Source organism: Procambarus clarkii, chromosome 4 (genome assembly GCF_040958095.1).
Source record: "Procambarus clarkii isolate CNS0578487 chromosome 4, FALCON_Pclarkii_2.0, whole genome shotgun sequence".
NCBI classification, from domain to species: Eukaryota; Metazoa; Arthropoda; class Malacostraca; order Decapoda; family Cambaridae; genus Procambarus; species Procambarus clarkii.
In genome coordinates this window covers 57,987,749-58,013,339 of record NC_091153.1, presented here as the reverse complement: position 1 = coordinate 58,013,339, position 25,591 = coordinate 57,987,749, and the positions used below count along the sequence as shown (strand labels likewise).

General features: G+C 46.3%; 1 protein-coding gene across 1 annotated transcript; it reads right to left on the bottom strand.

The window, feature by feature from the left end:
* Positions 1-8,159: 8,159 nt before the first annotated feature.
* LOC138371827 (uro-adherence factor A-like) lies at positions 8,160-9,365 on the bottom strand. The gene has a single exon (XM_069336856.1). It carries the CDS (start codon positions 9,363-9,365, stop codon positions 8,160-8,162), a length of 1,206 nt encoding a protein of 401 aa, XP_069192957.1.
* Between the last annotated feature and the right edge of the window lie 16,226 nt (positions 9,366-25,591).

Here is a 25,591-nt window from a genome sequence, read left to right as displayed (position 1 = left end):
GAACAGACGTCGCAGCTGGAGCAGATGTTCACTCCAGGTGTTGGAGGCTACGACGATATCGTCCAGGTAGGCGTATGTGTTATCCAAGCCCTGGATGACACGGTTGACAGCTCTCTGAAAGGTGGCCAGGGCATTACATAGTCCGAAAGGAAGGCGTTCATATCTGAAAAGTCCAAAAGGAGTGATGAAGGCAGATATCTCTTTAGCGCGCTCCGTTAGACACACTTGATAGTACCCCTTAAGCAAGTCCACTTGGGACAAGTACTGGACACTACCAATGGCATCAAGGATGTCATCTATCCTAGGCAAGGGGTAAGCATCCTTGACAGTTACTTGATTGAGTTTACGATAGTCAGTACATAACCTTACCTTACCTTGGGGTTTGGGCACCAAGATACAAGGTGAGGCCCAGGGGGACTCACAAGGTGTAGCCAGTCCATGATCCAAGAGGTACTGCACCTCAGCACGCATGACTTCCTTCTTGCTCGGGCTGATTCAGTAGAAGGGTTGACGAATCGGCTGGGTGTCGGGGAGCAGTTGGATGTCGTGCTGGGTAACATTACACTCTTGGGGGTCATCTCGGAACAACTCCTGATGTTCTCTGAAGATCTTGACAAGAGGTGCACTGTGATTATCCTGAAAGTATTTGGGAAGATCATTAAGGATTTCGGAATTAGAAAGCGCCGACTCCTTGTCAGTGCTTTCGGGAGGAGAAGCTGGGAAGGTCTCACTGTGGATGTAGGGTTCTGTGAAGGTAGAGTAATTTATTAGGACAGTGGGAGGAGTACCATTATATTGCTTCAGGAGGTTGACGTGGCACAGCTGGGTCTTCCGCCGCCTATCTGGAGTCTCTATGACGTAGTTGTTGTTATTTCTGCACTCTTTGACGCGGTTGGGTCCTGAAAACCTGTTTTGTAAAGGTGAACCTGGGATAGGGAAGTAGGCTAGGATGAAGTCTCCCGGCTTAAATTTTCTTACTTTGCTGGTCTGGTCGTAATGAGTCTTCATCCTCTCCTGGGCTTTCAATAGATTATCATGGGCAAAGCGGTGGACTCTCTCTTGAATGTGTTGAAGGTTTTGAAGAAACTGGGGCACATTCTGATGCTCACTGAAGGTGGCATCTCGGAGAGAGTCTTTGAAAGCCTTAAGGGGAGTACGGCACTTACGGCCGTAGAGCATCTCATAAGGAGATACTCCTAGGGACTCATTGGGGAGACTTCTGTAAATACACATTATAAGGTCGATTTGCTTATCCCAATCCTTAGAGGTTTCACTACAAAACTTTTTCAAGAGTGCTTTGATAGTCTGATGACTACGTTCAAGAGAACCCTGTGAAGCAGGATGATAGGGGCTGGACAATACCTGTTTGATGTTGAACTCCTCCAGTGTCCTTTTGAAGAGATCACTGGTGAAGTTGGTACCACAGTCGCTCTGAATCTCCCTGGGAAATCCGTATTGAGTGAAGATCTTCAATAGATGTTTTACAACCGTAGCAGCCGTGATGTTCTTCACTGGAACTGCTATGGGAAATCTGGTGGTAGGACACAGGATGGTTAGGATGTAGGCGTTACCTGAACTGGTCCGAGGTAAAGGACCAACACAGTCTATTATGAGTCTGTGGAAAGGTTCCGCAGGCACCTGTATGGGAATCAGTGGCGCTCTGGGAATGGAGATGTTCGGTTTGCCTGCCATCTGACATGTATGACACTGTTTTACGTACTGTTTGACGCTATTTACCATACCTGGCCAGTAGTAGTCTTGACGAATTCCATGGTAAGTCTTGTTGAAGCCGTAGTGGGAGAGTGCTCCGTGGGCCAGGTGTAGAATAGTGGGCCGCAGGCTGGTTGGAATCACAAGTTGTTCGATGTTGGCCCAATCGTCCTCCTCCTTCAGTTTACTGGGTCTATATCTGCGGTAGAGCAAGTCGTTCTCTAGGAAGAACCCAGGAATACTGTCTGGTTGAGTCTCAGCCTGGAAAAACAATGGTGTTAAAGTAAGATCTTCCCTCTGCAACTTACGGAACTCCAACTTGGTCAGATTCGGGGGTAGTTTCTGAGGGTCTTGAGGGACAGCGGTAGCAGTAGAGTCAGCTGGCTGTGGACGTGCGGCTTGTGCACGGGTGGTCACGAGAACCGGAGGAGAAACTTCATCACTCTCTTGGACCTCTGCTGGAACATACGCTAGAATAGGGTTTATTGGCACAGAGTTACACACCTGGGGTTTGTCCATGACGATCAGGTTGGTCGGTTGCAGGTCTTCTGCCAAGTCGTTGCCTAGGAGAAGTTGCACTCCAGGCATGGGAAAAGGCTTTTCCCTGACGGCGACTTGGACTTCTCCGTTCACGTAGGGACAATCCAGGTGGACTCTGGCGAGAGGGTATGGAGTGGTAGCAGTGAGGTCAGTGATGAAGACAGTTTCTCCGGTGTAGACTATGTTGGGCACAGCCGACTTCAAGATGATCGATTGAAGAGCCGCTGTGTCCCTCAAGATCTTCAATTTGAAACGTCCCTCCGGATTTGAACCGTTGGCAGAGACAGTTCCAGTATACAGGTGGTTACTGAAAAGAGAAAGATCATTAACATTAACACCAACATTCATCACAGGCTTACCGGACTTAGGAGGAGTTGGTTTGGGTTTTTGTGGGTCAGTGGTTCCCTTGTATTGAGACTTACCACACTTGTCTATGGTATGTCCATAGAGTCTACAATACTTGCAATACAGTTGCGAACCAGCTTGATCGGGGCTCACTTTCTCGTAACTGTACCACGACTTCTTACTGGAGGATGGTTCGGGTGTCAGCCGGTGGATGAGGCTGTAAGTGTCAGCCGACTTAGCACACTTCAGGTAGTCGGTTTCTTCTTTATCTGCTAAGTAGAGGCGGACAGGAGGCGGCACACGTCTCAAGAATTCTTCAACTAGCATCAGGTTGACGAGTTCTGTAAAAGTAGAGACATGTGCTGCTTCCAGCCATTTCATGAAATATCTCCGTTTTGTGTTAGCAAACTCAAGGAAGGTAGTGGTACTTGCCTTCAGGTGGTCACGGAATTTCCTTCTATAACTTTCCGTGGAAAGGAGGTAGGCGTCCAACACTGCTTGTTTCAGAGTCTGGTAGTCATTCTCAGACGCCAGAGTACTGAGTGTGACTGCAGCTCTACCTGTAAGATGGACTCTGAGAAGTGTGGCCCATTGGTCGACAGGCCAACTGAGTTGATTAGCAAGGGTTTCAAAGGTGGTGAAAAACACATCAACTTCTGCTTCTACAAAGGATGGCATTAACTTACTTGCATGTGATATATTAAAACTGACGGGAAGATTGGCAGTAGCTTGCTGGCGTTGAGTGAAGTGCGAAGTTTCCAAGGCGATTTCGCGTTGACGACACTCAAGAGCCAGAGTCGCTTGTTGCTTGTCATGTTCGCGTTGCATCTCCAACTCGCGTTGTTTGGTTTCAAGCTGTACTCGTTCACGTTCACGGAGTAATGCGACCTCACGTTCGTGTTCTTCTCTCCTCAAGGCGGCCTCACGTTCTTGTTCTTCTCTCCTCAAAGCAGCTTCGCGTTCTCTGAGGGTGATTTCTCGTTCTTGTTCTTCCCTCCGTATGGCAGCTGTTCGTTCTTGTTGTTCGAGGGCTTCCCTTTGCTGCTCACGTTCAATCTTGGCCAGCTCTAGTTTGAGTTTCATCGTTGCCAAGTCAGTTTTATCTGCAATATAGTAAGTTTCATGTGTTTCAGAGTCTATCTTACCTTGCTCTAAATAGCAATCCAGCAACAGGTTGTGTAGGTCATTTTTGTTGGCTTGGTAGGGAACTTCTAGTTGATACTCATGTGCAAGAGTTTGTAATTCAGTCCTCTTGGCACGACTTAAAGTCCCTATTTCACCTGCTGGATTTGCACGGAAAGCTTGGAGACGAAACATGGTGAAATTAGCAAATAAATGTAACACGAATATTCAGTTATAGTGAATGTCAGAAACAGGACAACGTGGCAACTGATACCTATCCTGTGGGATCTTTAACATTTAAAGTTAAGAATAAGATGTTAAATGATTAATTTAAATCAAGGGCGCAGGAAATCTTGTACCCGGTACTCATGTAAGAGGATAAGGGCAAGAAAATCCTACTAACAAATGAAACAGAGTTTCGAAAACAAATGAAACAGTTAATTGCCTCAAAAGTAAAATTGGTAGTCCAAGGATGTAGGCATACCTTGCCGAGTCTCTATAGGACATAAAGCAAGTTTTTCCTACTGAATTTAATATGATACTTACAGAATTAGCGAACTTTTGTGCTCTGAAAAAGTAAGCTAATTCCCTACCGTTGTATGTATCATCATCTCTGACTGACGTGTAGGGGTGCGAGGTGTCAACTGGTGACGAGAACTGCTGCTGAGGTCCCAATTCAGCAACTAAAGTTCGAGCTAGAGGAACTATGGCCCTCTTTGTCCTCCTACAGTCAGATTGCAGAAGATTGGGTACTCTTGACACGGGGCAGACCACAGTACCAGGGTACCAATATGATGATCTGTCAAAAATGAGAAATATCCAAGGGACAAAGATGGTAAACACGAGTAATAACACGGAGGGAGAGATGACCAATTAAGAGTATGACTGAGGCCTACAGTCACCACGTAATCCAAAGTTGTCTCACCTTCACCATATGTTACTCTCGTAATGCACAATACACCGCACCATATAAAAAATGAAATTGAATATGAAAAATAGTAAAAGCTACGTTAACAAAGTTAAATACGCTTACCATAAATTACCACTTGGCACCAGTACCTGAGTGAAGCTCCCGGACAGGCCCCCATATAATATGTGACGGTAACGCGTTGGTGTTCGGCTGTTCAAAGCTAGGGGTATGGCCTCGTCACATAGAATTAAAAAAAAATAGAAAATCTGGAACTTCGTCTGTGGTAAGGTAAGGAGAAGACACACAAAACACAAGTAAATTTTAACAATGAAATTTTAATTACGTTAGATAAACAAAACATGAATAAAATGGACATACAAATTCGTATAATAAAATCAATCAAAATAATAAGAAGAATTAAATGACAAAATGAAAAGTTACGTTAAGACAAGTGAGCAATAACAAGCTGTGCAATATACAATATAATGAGAGGTGCAGGAATATTGGCTTTAAGCTATCACCTCTCTTAGTACACGTAAGCCAAAGCTTACGTCTACCAGGAAGACGTGTTAACCGTATGAAAGCACTGAATATTCTGAAGACTGAGGTCGTGGCGGCCCCAGACATCAAGTAGTATGGTGGGTGAGTGCAGTAGCAGCTGGACCGGCGGCCAATCAGCAAGGAGCCGGCAACAAGACAGGTAGTTTGGCGGTTTGAGGTGAAGCAGGTGTTCCTGGCTGCATACGTTTTGCTCTCTGGCAAACCTTGGAGATGTTGTTGTCGTTGTTGGACATTTCTTCCATAGTAGTTTTATATAGATGTATCGACGTATTTTTGGAGGGAAGAGCAGGCTCAATCTCTTGAAGAAGATTATCGTCACAATATATATATATATATATATATATATATATATATATATATATATATATATATATATATATATATATATATATATATATATGCATATATATATATATATATATATATATATATGTATATATATATATATATATATATATATATATATATATATATATATATATATATATGTATATATATATATATATATATATATATATATATATATATATATATATATATATATATATGTATATATATATATATATATATATATATTATATATAATATATATATATATATATATATATATATATATATATATATATATATATACATATATATATATATATATATATATATATATATATATATATATATATATATATATATATATATATGTATATATATGTATATATATATATATGTATATATATGTATATATATATATATGTATATATATATATATATATATATATATATATATGTATATATATATATATATATATATATATATATATTATATATAATATATATATATATATATATATATATATATATATATATATATATATATATATATATATATTATTAAATATGACCGAAAAAGTAAGATTAATAATTCTAACACGAATTTTCTCAATCTTTCGTACATTTCTTTTCACTGTTGGAGGTAATTCAAAAATCAATTCTCCAAAATTCATTTTTATTTCTAGTCTGACGCGACACTTGAGCGCGTTTCGTAAAACTTATTACATTTTCAAAGACTTTACACATACACAACTGAATAGAACTTACGTAAGTTCTATTCAGTTCTGAATAGAACTGGTAAGTTCTATTCAGTTGTGTATGTGTAAAGTCTTTGAAAATGTAATAAGTTTTACGAAAAACGCTCAAGTGTCGCGTCAGACTAGAAATAAAAATGAATTTTGGAGAATTGATTTTTGAATTACCTCCAACAGTGAAAAGAAATGTACGAAAGATTGAGAAAATTCGTGTTAGAATTATTAATCTTACTTTTTCGGTCATATTTAATAATATATGTCTACAGGAAAGACTGCTACCAAAATATACTAATATATATATATATATATATATATATATATATATATATATATATATATATATATATATATATATATATATATATATACATTTTACTCATAAGACCTGGTGAGGAGTCCTGGATTAATGGACTCTAACCCAAATATTTTAATGACCGGATTCTCCGTATGAGCAAAGGTAAAGTCACATTTAGCAGTAAACGCTAAGCCATGATGACTAAAGGAATGTGAGGACAATATAATGACGCTGTGACGGACCGGTGTCCAAAACACCTTAGGGGATCGAACACCGACCCTGCAAGAACAGAGCCCGTCGGATCAGAACAGCAACAAGCGGGTATTCATAGGGTACCTGTTTACTGTTAGGTGAAGACTCATTAAACATTAGACGAGACGTTTCTGACCCGTCCTGGGATTGAACCCGGGACCCCCGAGTGAGAGCCGAGGACGGAGACCAATCACAACTCCACATATCTCGACCTCACCTGGATTAAGCACCGATTAAATGCGGCCTTCAGTTCCTTAAGTCCTCCCCGTCAGCTCGTGGGAGACAACCCCGGCGCTAAGTCATCTCTCCTCGCGCTCTATAAACATCCAAGTCTTTATTAAGTCTTCGAATTTACCCTGACAGTTTATCGACACGAACTCTCTCTCCCAGATGATGAAGACGGTAAAATTCTCTCATTGTAATATATGAGTTAGAAAGCCGCCATAGCCCAGGCGATCTATCGGCGGTATGTCGGTGAATTATAGCGATCCGATCTATAACGGGTTATAGATCGTTATAGGGGAATTATAGAGGAAATTAACCCTTCTTGGACGAGGCTCTTCAAGCATTCTTCATTGATGAATGGACAATGGCTGGTCCTGCCTTACGATGTGTAATGGGTGGTGAAGGTTGGGGGGGGGGAAGGGGAGGGGGGGGAGGGGAAGGGAAGAAGGGGATGGGGGAAGGGGAGAAGGAAAAGGGGGAATGGGAGAGGGGAAGGGGAGGGAGATGATTTGAGGGGAGGCAGGTGGAGGTTTTATGGGTTATGTGGATAGAGGTTTTGTAGGGGGATAAAGTGGGACGGAAGAGGTAGGTGGGATACAGAATGGATGGTTGGGGACGTATGGTAGAGGGGATGGGGGGGGGGTGTATTGCGGTTAAATGCTGGAGAATGGTAGACGCAGGATGGTAGGTGGGGGGATGGGGTACAATTGTAGAATGGTAGTTAAGGGATAATAGTCAGAGAATGGTAGTTGGGTTGTAGCGGGTAATGGTCGTTATGGGACCATGGTAAGCTGTAGTATTCTGAATTACCATTTTTAGAACTAGGATTATTGTAACACTAAAAGAATGCTGACTTATCTTATGATTATCTTATGTGCTATCTTCCTCTTATTATCTTATGTGCTATCTTCCTCTAATTATCCTATGTGTTATCGTCCTTTTATTATCTTATGTGTTATCTTCCTCTTATTATGTTATGTGTTATCTTCCTCTTATTATCTTATGTTATCTTCCTCTTATTATCTTATGTTATCTTCCTCTTATTATCTTATGTTATCTTCCTCTTATTATCTTATGTGTTATCTCCCTCTTATTATCTTATGTTATCTTCCTCATATTATCTAGTAGAGAAGATACTCCCCGAGTCAACAAGTGCCACGCTGCCATCCACACTCCCCGAGTCATCAAGTGCCTCGCTGCCATCCACACTCCCCGAGTCATCAAGTGCCACGCTGCCATCCACACTCCCCGAGTCATCAAGTGCCACGCTGCCATCCACACTCCCCGAGTCATCAAGTGCCACGCTGCCATCCACACTCCCCGAGTCAACAAGTGCCACGCTGCCATCCACACTCCCCGAGTCATCAAGTGCCTCGCTGCCATCCACACTTCCCGAGTCATCAAGTGCCACGCTGCCATCCACACTCCCCGAGTCATCAAGTGCCACGCTGCCATCCACACTCCCCGAGTCATCAAGTGCCACGCTGCCATCCACACTCCCCGAGTCATCAAGTGCCACGCTGCCATCCACACTCCCCGAGTCAACAAGTGCCCCGCTGCCATCCACACTCCCCGAGTCATCAAGTGCCTCGCTGCCATCCACACTTCCCGAGTCATCAAGTGCCACGCTGCCATCCACACTTCCCGAGTCAACAAGTGCCCCGCTGCCATCCACACTTCCCGAGTCATCAAGTGCCACGCTGCCATCCACACTTCCCGAGTCATCAAGTGCCACGCTGCCATCCACACTCCCCGAGTCATCAAGTGCCACGCTGCCATCCACACTCCCCGAGTCATCAAGTGCCTCGCTGCCATCCACACTTCCCGAGTCATCAAGTGCCTCGCTGCCATCCACACTTCCCGAGTCATCAAGTGCCTCGCTGCCATCCACACTTCCCGAGTCATCAAGTGCCACGCTGCCATCCACACTCCCCGAGTCATCAAGTGCCACGCTGCCATCCACACTTCCCGAGTCATCAAGTGCCACGCTGCCATCCACACTCCCCGAGTCATCAAGTGCCACGCTGCCATCCACACTCCCCGAGTCATCAAGTGCCACGCTGCCATCCACACTTCCCGAGTCATCAAGTGCCTCGCTGCCATCCACACTTCCCGAGTCATCAAGTGCCTCGCTGCCATCCACACTTCCCGAGTCATCAAGTGCCTCGCTGCCATCCACACTTCCCGAGTCATCAAGTGCCTCGCTGCCATCCACACTCCCCGAGTCATCAAGTGCCACGCTGCCATCCACACTTCCCGAGTCATCAAGTGCCACGCTGCCATCCACACTTCCCGAGTCATCAAGTGCCACGCTGCCATCCATACTTCACTAGTGATGATCTTCCACCTTAACATCCACACCTTATGAGCGTTTAAGTACCTCGCTGCTATCCTCATTTCCTGAGCGATGAAGTCCGTCGCTGCCATCCTTACTTCACCACCAAGGAAGTCACGATCAATCACTTTTATTCAGGTTAAAGTACATGCATGCAAAATGACTTACAAACAGCATTTGTAGATATAACTTGTACATATATAATATGCCTAAAGCCACTAATACGCACAGCGTTATTTATAGTAATTACCTCGAGTTTAACAAACAATTCTCATCAACAAGACGCAGATACATAACACGGAATCACTCTTCCACGAACACGCCCAACCATTTTGGCTGGACGGTAGAGCGACGGTCTCGCTTCATACAAGTCGGCGTTCAATCCCCGACCGTCCAAGTGGTTGGACACCATTCCTCCCCCCCCCCCCCCCCCCCCCCGTCTCATCCCTAATCCTTAATTCTGACCGCTACCAAGTGCTATATAGTCGTGATGGCTTGCCGCTTTCCCCTCAGTCATCCACTCAGAACACGAACGCAATATTTGACAAAAACAAACACCACTTCCTGGCAGACTTCCCGGTCAAGCCGCAGGTCACGTGTCGCCGCCATAAATGGATAAATGAAACGTTACGGAAAACAGCAATTACCGGCCAAATGATCCGTGATTTCGGTATAAACAATATGCCATAAAAACAAAAAAATTACGCCAGCAAATATAGTTTCCCCTTTAACAGCGTCCCTGAACTCCTGCAGAGCAGACATGACTGGTTCAATTATGCGCGTAGTGAGCGCTCTTAATACATCATCTCACGTTTTAAATCTTAACAATATACAAATATAAATACGGGACGATATTATATATATAAATATATATATATATATATATATATATATATATATATATATATATATATATATATATATATATATATATATATATATATATATATATATATATATATATATATATATATATATATATATATATATATATATATATATATATATATATATATATATATATATATATATATATATATTGTTTTCGGTTGACAGAGGTTGTTTATGATCTTATAGGTTGTTGTAGCATGACTGTGTCTCATTACCATCCCCGAGTCTCGGCTGATTGGCCACTTGGGGCATTTATGCGCCAATCAGCTTCCAGGGATTCCACTCACTATCTCAGACAAAGACCAGAGATGATAAGAAAATGTACAACTCATTTGTTCTCGCAAGACGCAAGAAAGGTGTCGACGGTTTAATCTTAATGTTTGCCGGTTCCTCGGTGTTGTGGCTATTGACTCCTTAGTGAACGTCTGTCAGTCAGTCACTGGCGAACTTGACTTGATTCATTCATTGATGAAGATTAAGTCACCACAAACTGTTGCACAGGCATGAATATCCCGTGAGAAATTTAGTTGTCGCATGCACGCTAAAATATGAATGAAGGGGAACTATTAGGATAAAGCGCCAAACCATTACGACTATAAAACACTTGGAAGGGGTCAGGATGACAGCACATTCTGCACCGCTCCTGAGCCAGGTAAGTCCACTACGGGCTCACCATAGCCCGTGCTACTTGGAACTTGTTCCGAGTAGCTGAATCTGTAACAACAACAACGTCAGGATGAGGATCTGCGATGGGACGGGGGCTCGAAGGAATGGTGCTCAAATGCTTATGGACAGTCGGGGATTGAACGCCGACCTGCATGAAGCGAGACCGTCCAGCCCAAGTGGTTGGGCTCAAATATGAATGAACTGTCTATCTTGAGATTATTTCGGGGCTTAGCGTCCCCGCGGCCCGGTCCTCGACCAGGCCTTCTTTTTGTTACACACTCCCAGGAAGCAGCCCGTCGCAGCTGTCTAACTAACAGGTACCTATTTACTGCCAGGTAACAGGGGATCAGGGTGAAAGAAACTCTGCCCATTTGTTTCCGCCGGCACCGGGGATCGAGCTCGGAACCTCAGGACTACGAATCCGAAGCGCTGTCAGGCCTCTGCCTAAGGTTTAATCATTTCAGCAATAATCAGTGCTAGCATTAGATAATGAATGCCTCTATCCTTCATCTTCAGCTCAACATCACAATTTATCAGACAACTCTCAAACAAATGCCGCTACAAACAATTCCCAAACAAATGCCAACACAGTCAACTACCAAACAAATACTGCTCAAACTCCTGGTATGAACTGACTAACTTTTTTGGCGGCGCGATTTTCCAAACACAATTTTCATTGTGCAAATTCTAGTCCCTAACTCTCTTATACATAATTTTGAAGGAAGAGTCCTGGGGCCAGATTCACGAAGCAGTTACGCAAGCACTTACGAACGCGTACATCTTTCTCCAATCTTTGATGGCTTTGGTTACATTTATTAAACAGTTTACAAGCATGAAAACTTGCCAATCAACTGTTATTATTGTTATAAACAGCCTTATGGTGCTTCGGAGCTCATTAATTGTTCGATAATTGTAAACCAAGCCGCCAAAGATTGAGAAAAGATGGACAGGTTCGTAAGTGCTTGCGTAACTGCTTCGTGAATCTGCCGCCTTAATAAGGTTTTGATTGGAAATATTTTTGGTCATTTGGGGCAACGGATTTTGATTTGTAGTTGCAACTACTCTCCGTCTGTCTTTAGATTTACTGTTAAAGGCTGGCTGTAAATGTATGTGTCTGATGATTTACAGAAGTGATGCACAAATCTAGAGACTTATATCTTTTCACTTCCTTGGTTGTGCATTATACATGATTAATATTTACCTGTTTGGGAAAAATATATATACGTATTCCCCATGTCATCGGCAAAAATGAAAGTAGTTTCAAGCAACATTAATTTGCCAAATGGTAAACATATCAACACAAAATAGAACTTGAAAAAATGTATGTAAATTGAGCGTTTAAGACTGAAGAAAGACCTGGGTCAATACTGGCTTGGATAACAGGGTCGCTGATTTATGAACCAAATTACCGGGTTACATAATAAACGTGGGATTGATGGATTGTTTCAAGCGTAGACAAGACACTTTTATGAACAATTTTGGGTGGGGTGTAATTAGTTGGTGTCTGTCTTCAATATCCCAGCGCCTTGTCCTCAATATCCCAGCACCTTGATCAATATCCCAGCACCTTGTCCTCAATATCCCAGCACCTTGATCAATATCCCAGCACCTTGTCCTCAATATCCCAGCACCTTGTCCTCAATATCCCAGCACCTTGTCCTCAATATCCCAGCGCCATGTCCTCAATATCCCAGCACCTTGTCCTCAATATCCCAGCACCTTGTCCTCAATATCCCAGCACCTTGTCCTCAATATCCCAGCGCCATGTCCTCAATATCCAAGCACCTTGTCCTCAATATCCCAGCGCCTTGTCCTCAATATCCCAGCGCCTTGTCCTCAATATCCCAGCGCCATGTCCTCAATATCCCAGCACCTTGTCCTCAATATCCCAGCGCCTTGTCCTCAATATCCCAGCGCCATGTCCTCAATATCCCAGCACCTTGTCCTCAATATCCCAGCACCTTGTCCTCAATATCCCAGCGCCTTGTCCTCAATATCCCAGCGCCATGTCCTCAATATCCCAGCACCTTGTCCTCAATATCCTAGCACCTTGTCTTCAATATCCCAGCAACTTGTCATTAATATCCCAGTGCCTTGTCCTCAATATCCCAGCAACTTGTCATTAATATCCCAGCACCTTGTCCTCAATATCCCAGCAACTTGTCCTCAATATCCCAGCACCATGTCCTTAATATCCCAGCGCCTGGTCCTCAATTTTCCAGCGCCTTGTCCTCAATATCCCAGCAACTTGTCATTAATATCCCAGCGCCTTGTCCTAAATATTCCAGCGCCTTGTCCTTAATATCCCAGCGCTATGTCCTCAATATCCCAGCACCTTGTCCTCAATATCCCAGCACCTTGTCCTCAATATCCTAGCACCTTGTCCTCAATATTCCAGCAACTTGTCATTAATATCCCAGCGCCTTGTCCTAAATATACTAGCGCCTTGTCCTTAATATCCCAGCGCCTTGTCCTCAATATCCCAGCAACTTGTCATTAATATCCCAGCGCCTTGTCCTAAATATCCCAGTGCAATGTCTTCAATATCCCCTTGCAAGTACTTATCGCTGAGTCCTCATAATTACCTTACCTGAGTCAAAGTTAGTAATTCGCGTATAATCCCTACCTCCAGTGTGCTGGGCTGTGCTAAATATTCTAAGGCTATATTCTAAGCTTCGGGGACTGTTTAGCCCCCATGAGAGACTGAACTAACCTGAGTGTAAAATATTGTCACCTTCACCGACTCCATTAATTTCTTTTATAAGTTTATCCTCTTTCAGTTGGACTAGAAATATGTGCATATGAGATAATCATTACTTGTATCGCACAGCATCTCTTTAGTGATGAATATCGATGGTTAATGACTTGATCTCGGGGCTCAGTGGCCAGGCCCCTAGGGCTTAGTGCCCAGGCCCCCAGGGCTTAGTGCCCAGGCCCCCAGGGCTTAGTGCCCAGGCCCCCAGGGCTTAGTGCCCAGGCCCCCAGGGCTTAGTGCCCAGGCCCCCAGGGCTTAGTGCCCAGGCCCCCAGGGCTTAGTGCCCAGGCCCCCAGGGCTTAGTGCCCAGGCCCCCAGGGCTTAGTGCCCAGGCCCCCAGGGCTTAGTGTCCAGGCCCCCAGGGCTTAGTGCCCAGGCCCCCAGGGCTTAGTACCCAGGCCCCCAGGGCTTAGTGTCCAGGCCCCCAGGGCTTAGTGTCCAGGCCCCCAGGGCTTAGTGTCCAGGCCCCCAGGGCTTAGTACCCAGGCCCCCAGGGCTTAGTGACCAGGCCCCCAGGGCTTAGTGCCCAGGCCCCCAGGGCTTAGTGCCCTGGCCCCCAGGGCTTAGTGTCCAGGCCCCCAGGGCTTAGTGTCCAGGCCCCCAGGGCTTAGTGCCCAGGCCCCCAGGGCTTAGTGCCCAGGCCACCAGGGCTTAGTGCCCAGGCCCCCAGGGCTTAGTGCCCAGGCCCCCAGGGCTTAGTGTCCAGGCCCCCAGGGCTTAGTGCCCAGGCCCCCAGGGCTTAGTGCCCAGGCCCCCAGGGCTTAGTGTCCAGGCCCCCAGGGCTTAGTGTCCAGGCCCCCAGGGCTTAGTGTCCAGGCCCCCAGGGCTTAGTGTCCAGGCCCCCAGGGCTTAGTGTCCAGGCCCCCAGGGCTTAGTACCCAGGCCCCCAGGGCTTAGTGTCCAGGCCCCCAGGGCTTAGTGTCCAGGCCCCCAGGGCTTAGTGCCCAGGCCCCCAGGGCTTAGTGTCCAGGCCAACCAGGGCGTAGTACCCAGGCCCCCAGGGCTTAGTACCCAGGCCCCCAGGGCTTAGTGTCCAGGCCCCCAGGGCTTAGTGTCCAGGCCCCCAGGGCTTAGTGTCCAGGCCAACCAGGGCGTAGTACCCAGGCCCCCAGGGCTTAGTGTCCAGGCCCCCAGGGCTTAGTGTCCAGGCCCCCAGGGCTTAGTGCCCAGGCCCCCAGGGCTTAGTGCCCGGCCCCCAGGGCTTAGTGTCCAGGCCCCCAGGGCTTAGTGCCCAGGCCCCCAGGGCTTAGTGCCAGGCCCCCAGGACTTATCCTGTTCGTCAAGCTGCAACTTTAACACATCTGCTGCAACAGATGAGTCTTGAAGTGTTGCCGGTCCTGCACTCCACCACTGGCAGGTGCTCAGGTTCTATTCTGAACACCATGGAAACTTTCGTTTAGTATTTCACATATATCCTTGTCGTTTTCAGTTTGGTCCCACTTTCCTCTGCTTTAGCCTTGGTTGCTCTTTACATCTGGATGTTTATCACTCTCGTATTGATACGTTGTCTTCCGATTCTCACATTCGTTTATGTTCAGATTACGTCAGTTCTATTCTATCCAGCTTTTCGTAAACCTCTTCTGTCCATACACACAGAAATCACAATAGCGTGCATCCACTAAACTAAGGCGTGTCTGACCACACTGCACATCCACAAGATGTGCAGTGTGGTCCATTACACCTTGCACGGACGAGTTCCTAAACTCTTAATCCAACTCCACATTGCAGATATTGACATAATACCATGTTTGCTGCTCTTAGAACTCCTTAGAATTTAGAACCCCCTTCCTTAGCTCTGAGAACCTCAGCTCTTAGAACCCCCCCCCCCCCACTCCATCTGACACTTTCATCTGAATTATGTTTACAAGGACCAGAACCCAATGGCTGCTGGAGGCTAGTGAAATTTTGTTCGAAAATTCTTTCCATGTTCGCCCCGCCCAGGTGGAAACTGAGCTGAGTTTGGCGGCTGGCTACCTTCCTCTTTCTCGCTTTTTCCTCATTAGCTTGGGTTAAAAAATTTCCTTCACGTGTTTCCAGCATCCTTCTCCTCCCTGTTGCGGGCTCCCGCCTGTTATTTTTCAGCGTCTCTCCACGTATTTACCCATGACGGAATTGCGCGCGCGCGCGTGCATCTGATAACTAGGTAAAAAGTGATCTTAGTTTGCCGAGGCTTGGAGCGACCTGTCCCGCCGGCGACGGGGCAGCTCAGCCCGGCTTGTGGTGAGGGATCCTGAAGCAGGGAAGGCAATGTATACTAATGTATACTGTATACATACTGAAGTACAATGTAGACTAATGAGGCTGGGAAGGTAATGTATACTGTATACATACTGAAGTACAATGTAGACTAATGAAGCTGGGAAGGTAATGTATACTGTATACATACTGAAGTACAATGTATACTAATGAGGCTGGGAAGGTAATGTATACTGTATACATACTGAAGTACAATGTATACTAATGAGGCTGGGAAGGTAATGTATACTGTATACATACTGAAGTACAATGTATACTAATGAGGCAGGGAAGGTAATGTATACTGTATACATACTGAAGTACAATGTATACTAATGAGGCTGGGAAGGTAATGTATACTGTATACATACTGAAGTACAATGTATACTAATGAGGCAGGGAAGGTAATGTATACTAATGTCAATATGCGGGCTTCCTCCGCTCTGCCGGGGACCTCAAGACCCATATTTATAGATCACAGGTCTCCCCCTGACACGGCTCCAGCTCCCCCCCCCATGACACGGCTCCAGCTCACCCCCCCCCCCCCGACACGGCTCCAGCTCACCCCCCCCCCCCCCCCGACACGGCTCCAGCTCACCCCTGACACGGCTCCAGCTCCCCCCCCCCCCGACACGGCTCCAGCTCCCCCCTGACACGGCTCCAGCTCCCCCCTGACACGGCTCCAGCTCCCCCCCCCCATAACACGGCTCCAGCTCCCCCCCCCCCCCCGACACGGCTCCAGCTCCCCCCCCCATGAACACGGCTCCAGCTCCCCCCCCCCCCCCATACACGGCTCCAGCTCCCCCCTGACACGGCTCCAGCTCCCCCCCCTTGACATGGCGCCAGCTCCCTCCCTGACACGTCCCCAGCTCCCCCCCTGACATGGCGCCAGCCCCCTGACACGGCTCCAGCTCCCTCCTGACACGGCGCCAGCCCCCTGACACGGCGCCAGCTCCTCCCTGACTCGGCACCAGCTCCCTGACAAGGCCCCAGCTCCCCCCCCCCACTTCCTGACACGTCTCCAGCTCTCCCCCTGACACTACTAAATATGTCGTCAATTACGACAAATATTTTAGCTTGGAATACTAGTCAAAGCTAAATATTGAGTTATTATTCAGGGTTAGGGCTACTACTAGCAGCTAGAGCTGGTTAGAGCTAGTGAGACTGCTAGTCGTATAGAGTCACCAGAGCCAGAATGTAAGCCAACGTTAATGGAGCAAGCAGAGCCAGGATAACAGCCAAGGCTATCACTAGTCACAATGTATGAGTTGGTGTTAAAGAAAAGTCGGTGTAAACAAACTCATTCTGCTTCACTGAGCTAATCACTGTTGCTGAAGCAGGAGGCAATCAGTGTCACAGAGTCATGAACACAGCTACATAAACTATATGTAGTACTACAACCACGAAGGTGGAACCGTTAGCATAGCTTCAGAGGAACAGCAGGAGACGTAGAACTACTCTATGGCCCCAGTGGCCACTACGGTACCAGAGCCATAGACACCTAACACGAACCCCCAGGTAGAGAGGTGGAGCTGCCGCCAGAGAGGTGGAAAGAGAGAGAGAGACAGAGAGGCATAAGTCGAGCCACAACTAAGGAGCCAGAAGCAATAAGCCACAGCCACCGCCTCAAATCCAGAACCACTTTGAAAACAAAGTTAGGGACCGTTCCCCTTCAAGCCACACCACTTGGCTCCCAGATTTTATGGCCGTATCATAGGAAGCGGAGTGGGACTGTTTTCTGCGTCATTGCCTCTCCGTCCCACAGCTGTTTGGGCCTGTTTTTGTTTCTCGCTTTATATTCTCAACTGTTGTCTGACTTCTACCTGTAGTCTTCGTCTCATACGAGTCATATCTTATTTAAACCTGTTTACTACACGAAGAGAGCAAGTCCCAGAAAAGGGGCTGAGAGCAAGACACCCAACCCTCGCACCTGAAACAAGGAAGTGATGATGTTTCAGTCCGTGCTGGACCATTATTATGTCCACTACTATACATTATCTCGTGGGAGTTTTTCAGGGGAAGGATCTTGCACCTCATACGACATACTTTAATTAAACCTTCAGTCATACGACTCTCTAAAATTGACCCTTGAGTCATACGTCACAGTTATTGTTTATGCTCCCAGGTGTCCACCAATAGACATACATGCTTTAGGAGGCTTCCATACACCCAAACACCAATTTCTTAAGACGTTTTGCTACGAAGAACATTCTTGGACGTGGGCCTTTACTCCCCTTTCTCGTTACATTTTGTTATTATTTTTGGTTGTATTTTATTACCTCTTGCCTCCAATAACATAAGATAATCATATATATATATATATATATATATATATATATATATATATATATATATATATATATATATATATATATATATATATATATATATGTCGTACCTAGTAGCCAGAACGCACTTCTGAGCCTACTATGCAAGGCCCGATTTGCCTAAAAAGCCAAGTTTTCCTGAATTAATATATTTTCTCTAATTTTTTTCTTATGAAATGATAAAGAAATGAAATGATATATATATCATTATGATATATATATCATCTGATATATATATCATCTAAAAAGATATATATATCATGATATGATATGATGATATATATATCATGATATGATGATATATATATCATGATATAAAAATGATATATATATCATCTTATGAAATGATATATATATATATATATATATATATATATATATATATATATATATATATATATATATATATATATATATATATATATATATATATATATATATATATATATATATATGTCGTACCTAGTAGCTAGAACGCACTTCTCGGCCTACTATGCAAGCCCCGATTTACCTAATAGGCCGAGTGAGTTTGCTTATTTTCAATAAATTGTTTCCAATTAGTTATTTGAATTATTATTATTGTATTATATTAAGAACATAAATTATTGACATAATTGTGTTAGTTTAGGTTAGGTTAAGATAGGTTAGGTTAGGTAGGGTTGGTTAGGTTTCTTGAGGTTATCTTGAGGTTATCTTGAGATGATTTCGGGGCTTTTTTTTTTTAGGTTTGGTCATATATCTACGTTAGTTTTAATCAAATTAAAAAAAAATAGCTATTACATAATGAAATGGATAGCTTTATCATTTCATAAGAAAAAATATTGAAAAATATATAAATTCAGGAAAACTTGGCTTATTAGGCAAATCGGGCCATGCATAGTAGGCCAGGTACGACGTTCTGGCTACTAGGCACAACGTATATATATATATATATATATATATATATATATATATATATATATATATATATATATATATATATATATATATATATATATATATATATATGTCGTACCTAGTAACCAGAACGCACTTCTCAGCCTACTATGCAAGGCCTGATTTGCCTAATAAGCCAAGTTTTCATGAATTAATTGTTTTTCGGCAACCTAACCTACCTAACCTAACCTAACCTAACTTTTTCCGCTACCTAACCTAACCTAACCTATAAAGATAGGTTAGGTTAGGTTAGGTAGGGTTGGTTAGGTTCGGTCATATATCTACGTTAATTTTAACTCCAATAAAAAAAAATTAACCTCATTCATAATGAAATGGGTAGCTTTATCATTTCATAAGAAAAAAATTGGAGAAAATATATTAATTCAGGAAAACTTGGCTTATTAGGCAAATCGGGCCTTGAATAGTAGGCCGAGAAGTGCGTTCTGGCTACTAGGTACGACATATATATATATATATATATATATATATATATATATATATATATATATATATATATATATATATATATATATATATATATATATATATATATAACTGAAAACTCACACCCCAGAAGTGGCTCGAACCCATACTCCCAAGAGCAATGCAACTGGTATGTACAGGACACTTTATCCACTCGACCATCACAACCGAACAAAAACTGATGGTAGCGAAGGTTATTTCCCCATCAGCATTTTGTCCGGTCGTGATGGTCGAGTGGATAAGGTGTCCTGTACACACCAGTTGCACTGCTCCTGGCAGTATGGGTTCGAGTCACTTCTGGGCTGTGAGTTTTCAGTTGCATATAGTCCTGGGGACCATTCAGGCTTGTTTGCATTTGTGTCCCTCACATGTACCCCAAAGAATGAGGTGATTTGATAAAATACTATGTCCAAGATTACCATCAGAGTGCCGGCGGGCTGATGGGCAAATAACCTCGGCTACAATCAGCTTTTGTCCGGTCGTGATGGTCGAGTGGATAAGGTGTCCTGTACACACCAGTTCCATTGCTCCTGGAGGTAGGAGTTCAAGTCACTTCTGGGGTATGAGTTTTCAGTTGCATATATTCCTGGGGACCATTCATGCACCAACACAAGGGAGGCAGCAACACAAAGCATGCACCAACACAAGGGAGGCAGCAACACAAAGCATGCACCAACACAAGGGAGGCAGCAACACAAAGCATGCACCAACACAAGGGTGGCAGCAACACAAAGCATGCACCAACACAAGGGAGGCAGCAACACAAAGCATGCACCAACACAAGGGAGGCAGCAACACAAGGGAGGCAGCAACACAAAGCATGCACCAACACAAGGGAGGCAGCAACACAAGGGAGGCAGCAACACAAAGCATGCACCAACACAAGGGAGGCAGCAACACAAAGCATGCACCAACACAAGGGAGGCAGCAACACAAAGCATGCACCAACACGAGGGAGGCAGCAACACAAAGCATGCACCAACACAAGGGAGGCAGCAACACAAAGCATGCACTAACACAAGGGAGGCAGCAACACAAGGGAGGCAGCAACACAAAGCATGCACCAACACAAGGGAGGCACCAACACAAAGCATGCACCAACACAAGGGATGCAGCAACACAAAGCATGCACCAACACAAGGGAGGCAGCAACACAAGGGAGGCAGCAACACAAAGCATGCACCAACACAAAGCATGCACCAACACAAGGGAGGCAGCAACACAAAGCATGCACCAACACAAGGGAGGCAGCAACACAAAGCATGCACCAACACAAGGGTGGCAGCAACACAAGGGAGGCAGCAACACAAAGCATGCACCAACACAAGGGAGGCAGCAACACAAAGCTTGCACCAACACAAAGCATGCACCAACACAAGGGAGGCAGCAACACAAAGCATGCACCAACACAAGGGAGGCACCAACACAAAGCATGCACCAACACAAGGGAGGCAGCAACACAAAGCATGCACCAACACAAGGGAGGCAGCAACACAAAGCATGCACCAACACAAGGGAGGCAGCAACACAAAGCATGCACCAACACAAGGGAGGCAGCAACACAAAGCATGCACCAACACAAGGGAGGCACCAACACAAAGCATGCACCAACACAAGGGAGGCAGCAACACAAGGGAGGCAGCAACACAAGGGTGGCAGCAACACAAAGCATGCACCAACACAAGGGAGGCAGCAACACAAGGGTGGCAGCAACACAAGGGAGGCAGCAACACAAAGCATGCACCAACACAAGGGAGGCAGCAACACAAGGGAGGCAGCAACACAAAGCATGCACCAACACAAGGGAGGCAGCAACACAAAGCATGCAGCAACACAAGGGAGGCAGCAACACAAAGCATGCAGCAACACAAGGGAGGCAGCAACACAAAGCATGCACCAACACAAGGGAGGCAGCAACACAAAGCATGCAGCAACACAAGGGAGGCAGCAACACAAAGCATGCACCAACACAAGGGAGGCAGCAACACAAAGCATGCAGCAACACAAGGGAGGCAGCAACACAAAGCATGCACCAACACAAGGGAGGCAGCAACACAAGGGTGGCAGCAACACAAAGCATGCACCAACACGAGGGAGGCAGCAACACAAAGCATGCACCAACACGAGGGAGGCAGCAACACAAGGGAGGCAGCAACACAAGGGTGGCAGCAACACAAGGGAGGCAGCAACACAAAGCATGCACCAACACAAGGGAGACAGCAACACAAGGGAGGCAGCAACACAAAGCATGCACCAACACAAGGGAGGCAGCAACACAAAGCATGCAGCAACACAAGGGAGGCAGCAACACAAAGCATGCACCAACACAAGGGAGGCAGCAACACAAGGGAGGCAGCAACACAAAGCATGCAGCAACACAAGGGAGGCAGCAACACAAAGCATGCACCAACACAAGGGAGGCAGCAACACAAAGCATGCACCAACACAAGGGAGGCAGCAACACAAGGGTGGCAGCAACACAAAGCATGCACCAACACGAGGGAGGCAGCAACACAAAGCATGCACCAACACGAGGGAGGCAGCAACACAAGGGAGGCAGCAACACAAGGGTGGCAGCAACACAAAGCATGCACCAACACAAGGGAGGCAGCAACACAAAGCATGCACCAACACAAGGGTGGCAGCAACACAAGGGAGGCAGCAACACAAAGCATGCACCAACACAAGGGAGGCAGCAACACAAGGGAGGCAGCAACACAAAGTATGCACCAACACAAGGGAGGCAGCAACACAAAGCATGCACCAACACGAGGGAGGCAGCAACACAAAGCATGCACCAACACGAGGGAGGCAGCAACACAAAGCATGCACCAACACAAGGGTGGCAGCAACACAAAGCATGCACCAACACAAGGGAGGCAGCAACACAAAGCATGCACCAACACAAGGGAGGCAGCAACACAAAGCATGCACCAACACGAGGGAGGCAGCAACACAAAGCATGCACCAACACAAGGGAGGCACCAACACAAAGTATGCACCAACACAAGGGTGGCAGCAAAACAAAGCATGCACCAACACAAGGGAGGCAGCAACACAAAGCATGCACCAACACGAGGGAGGCAGCAACACAAAGCATGCACCAACACAAGGGAGGCAGCAACACAAGGGAGGCAGCAACACAAAGCATGCACCAACACAAGGGAGGCAGCAACACAAAGCATGCACCAACACGAGGGAGGCAGCAACACAAAGCATGCACCAACACAAGGGAGGCACCAACACAAGGGAGGCAGCAACACAAAGCATGCACCAACACGAGGGAGGCAGCAACACAAAGCATGCACCAACACAAGGGAGGCAGCAACACAAGGGAGGCAGCAACACAAAGCATGCACCAACACAAGGGAGGCAGCAACACAAAGCATGTACCAACACGAGGGAGGCAGCAACACAAAGCATGCACCAACACAAGGGAGGCACCAACACAAGGGAGGCAGCAACACAAAGCATGCACCAACACAAGGGAGGCAGCAACACAAGGGAGGCAGCAACACAAGGGAGGCAGCAACACAAAGCATGCACCAACACGAGGGAGGCAGCAACACAAGGGAGGCAGCAACACAAGGGAGGCAGCAACACAAAGTATGCACCAACACAAGGGAGGCAGCAACACAAAGCATGCACCAACACAAGGGAGGCAGCAACACAAAGCATGCACCAACACGAGGGAGGCAGCAACACAAAGCATGCACCAACACAAGGGTGGCAGCAACACAAAGCATGCACCAAGACGAGGGAGGCAGCAACACAAAGCATGCACCAACACAAGGGAGGCAGCAACACAAGGGAGGCAGCAACACAAAGCATGCACCAACACAAGGGAGGCAGCAACACAAAGCATGCACCAACACGAGGGAGGCAGCAACACAAAGCATGCACCAACACAAGGGAGGCAGCAACACAAGGGAGGCAGCAACACAAAGCATGCACCAACACAAGGGAGGCAGCAACACAAAGCATGCACCAACACGAGGGAGGCAGCAACACAAAGCATGCACCAACACAAGGGAGGCACCAACACAAGGGAGGCAGCAACACAAAGCATGCACCAACACGAGGGAGGCAGCAACACAAAGCATGCACCAACACAAGGGTGGCAGCAACACAAAGCATGCAGCAACACAAGGGAGGCAGCAACACAAAGCATGCACCAACACAAGGGAGGCAGCAACACAAAGCATGCAGCAACACAAGGGAGGCAGCAACACAAAGCATGCACCAACACAAGGGTGGCAGCAACATAAAGCATGCACCAACACAAGGGAGGCAGCAACACAAAGCATGCACCAACACAAGGGAGGCAGCAACACAAAGCATGCACCAACACGAGGGAGGCACCAACACAAAGCATGCACCAACACAAGGGAGGCAGCAACACAAAGCATGCACCAACACAAGGGAGGCAGCAACACAAAGCATGCACCAACACAAGGGTGGCAGCAACATAAAGCATGCACCAACACAAGGGAGGCAGCAACACAAAGCATGCACCAACACAAGGGAGGCAGCAACACAAAGCATGCACCAACACGAGGGAGGCACCAACACAAAGCATGCACCAACACAAGGGAGGCAGCAACACAAAGCATGCACCAACACAAGGGAGGCAGCAACACAAAGCATGCACCAACACAAGGGAGGCAGCAACACAAGGGTGGCAGCAACACAAAGCATGCACCAACACAAGGGAGGCAGCAACACAAGGGAGGCAGCAACACAAGGGAGGCAGCAACACAAAGTATGCACCAACACAAGGGAGGCAGCAACACAAAGCATGCACCAACACGAGGGAGGCAGCAACACAAGGGAGGCAGCAACACAAAGCATGCACCAACACAAGGGAGGCAGCAACACAAAGCATGCACCAACACAAGGGTGGCAGCAACACAAGGGAGGCAGCAACACAAAGCATGCACCAACACAAGGGAGGCAGCAACACAAGGGAGGCAGCAACACAAGGGAGGCAGCAACACAAAGTATGCACCAACACAAGGGAGGCAGCAACACAAAGCATGCACCAACACGAGGGAGGCAGCAAAACAAAGCATGCACCAACACAAGGGAGGCAGCAACACAAAGCATGCACCAACACAAGGGAGGCAGCAACACAAAGCATGCACCAACACAAGGGTGGCAGCAACACAAGGGAGGCAGCAACACAAAGCATGCACCAACACAAGGGAGGCAGCAACACAAGGGAGGCAGCAACACAAGGGAGGCAGCAACACAAAGTATGCACCAACACAAGGGAGGCAGCAACACAAAGCATGCACCAACACAAGGGAGGCAGCAACACAAGGGAGGCAGCAACACAAGGGAGGCAGCAACACAAAGCATGCACCAACACAAGGGTGGCAGCAACACAAGGGAGGCAGCAACACAAAGCATGCACCAACACAAGGGAGGCAGCAACACAAGGGAGGCAGCAACACAAGGGAGGCAGCAACACAAAGTATGCACCAACACAAGGGAGGCAGCAACACAAGGGAGGTAGCAACACAAAGCATGCACCAACACGAGGGAGGCAGCAACACAAAGCATGCACCAACACAAGGGAGGCAGCAACACAAAGCATGCACCAACACAACGGGTGGCAGCAACACAAGGGAGGCAGCAACACAAAGCATGCACCAACACGAGGGAGGCAGCAACACAAAGCATGCACCAACACAAGGGAGGCAGCAACACAAAGCATGCACCAACACAAGGGTGGCAGCAACACAAGGGAGGCACCAACACAAAGCATGCACCAACACAAGGGAGGCAGCAACACAAAGCATGCACCAACACAAGGGAGGCAGCAACACAAAGCATGCACCAACACAAGGGAGGCAGCAAAACAAAGCATGCACCAACACAAGGGAGGCAGCAACACAAAGCATGCACCAACACAAGGG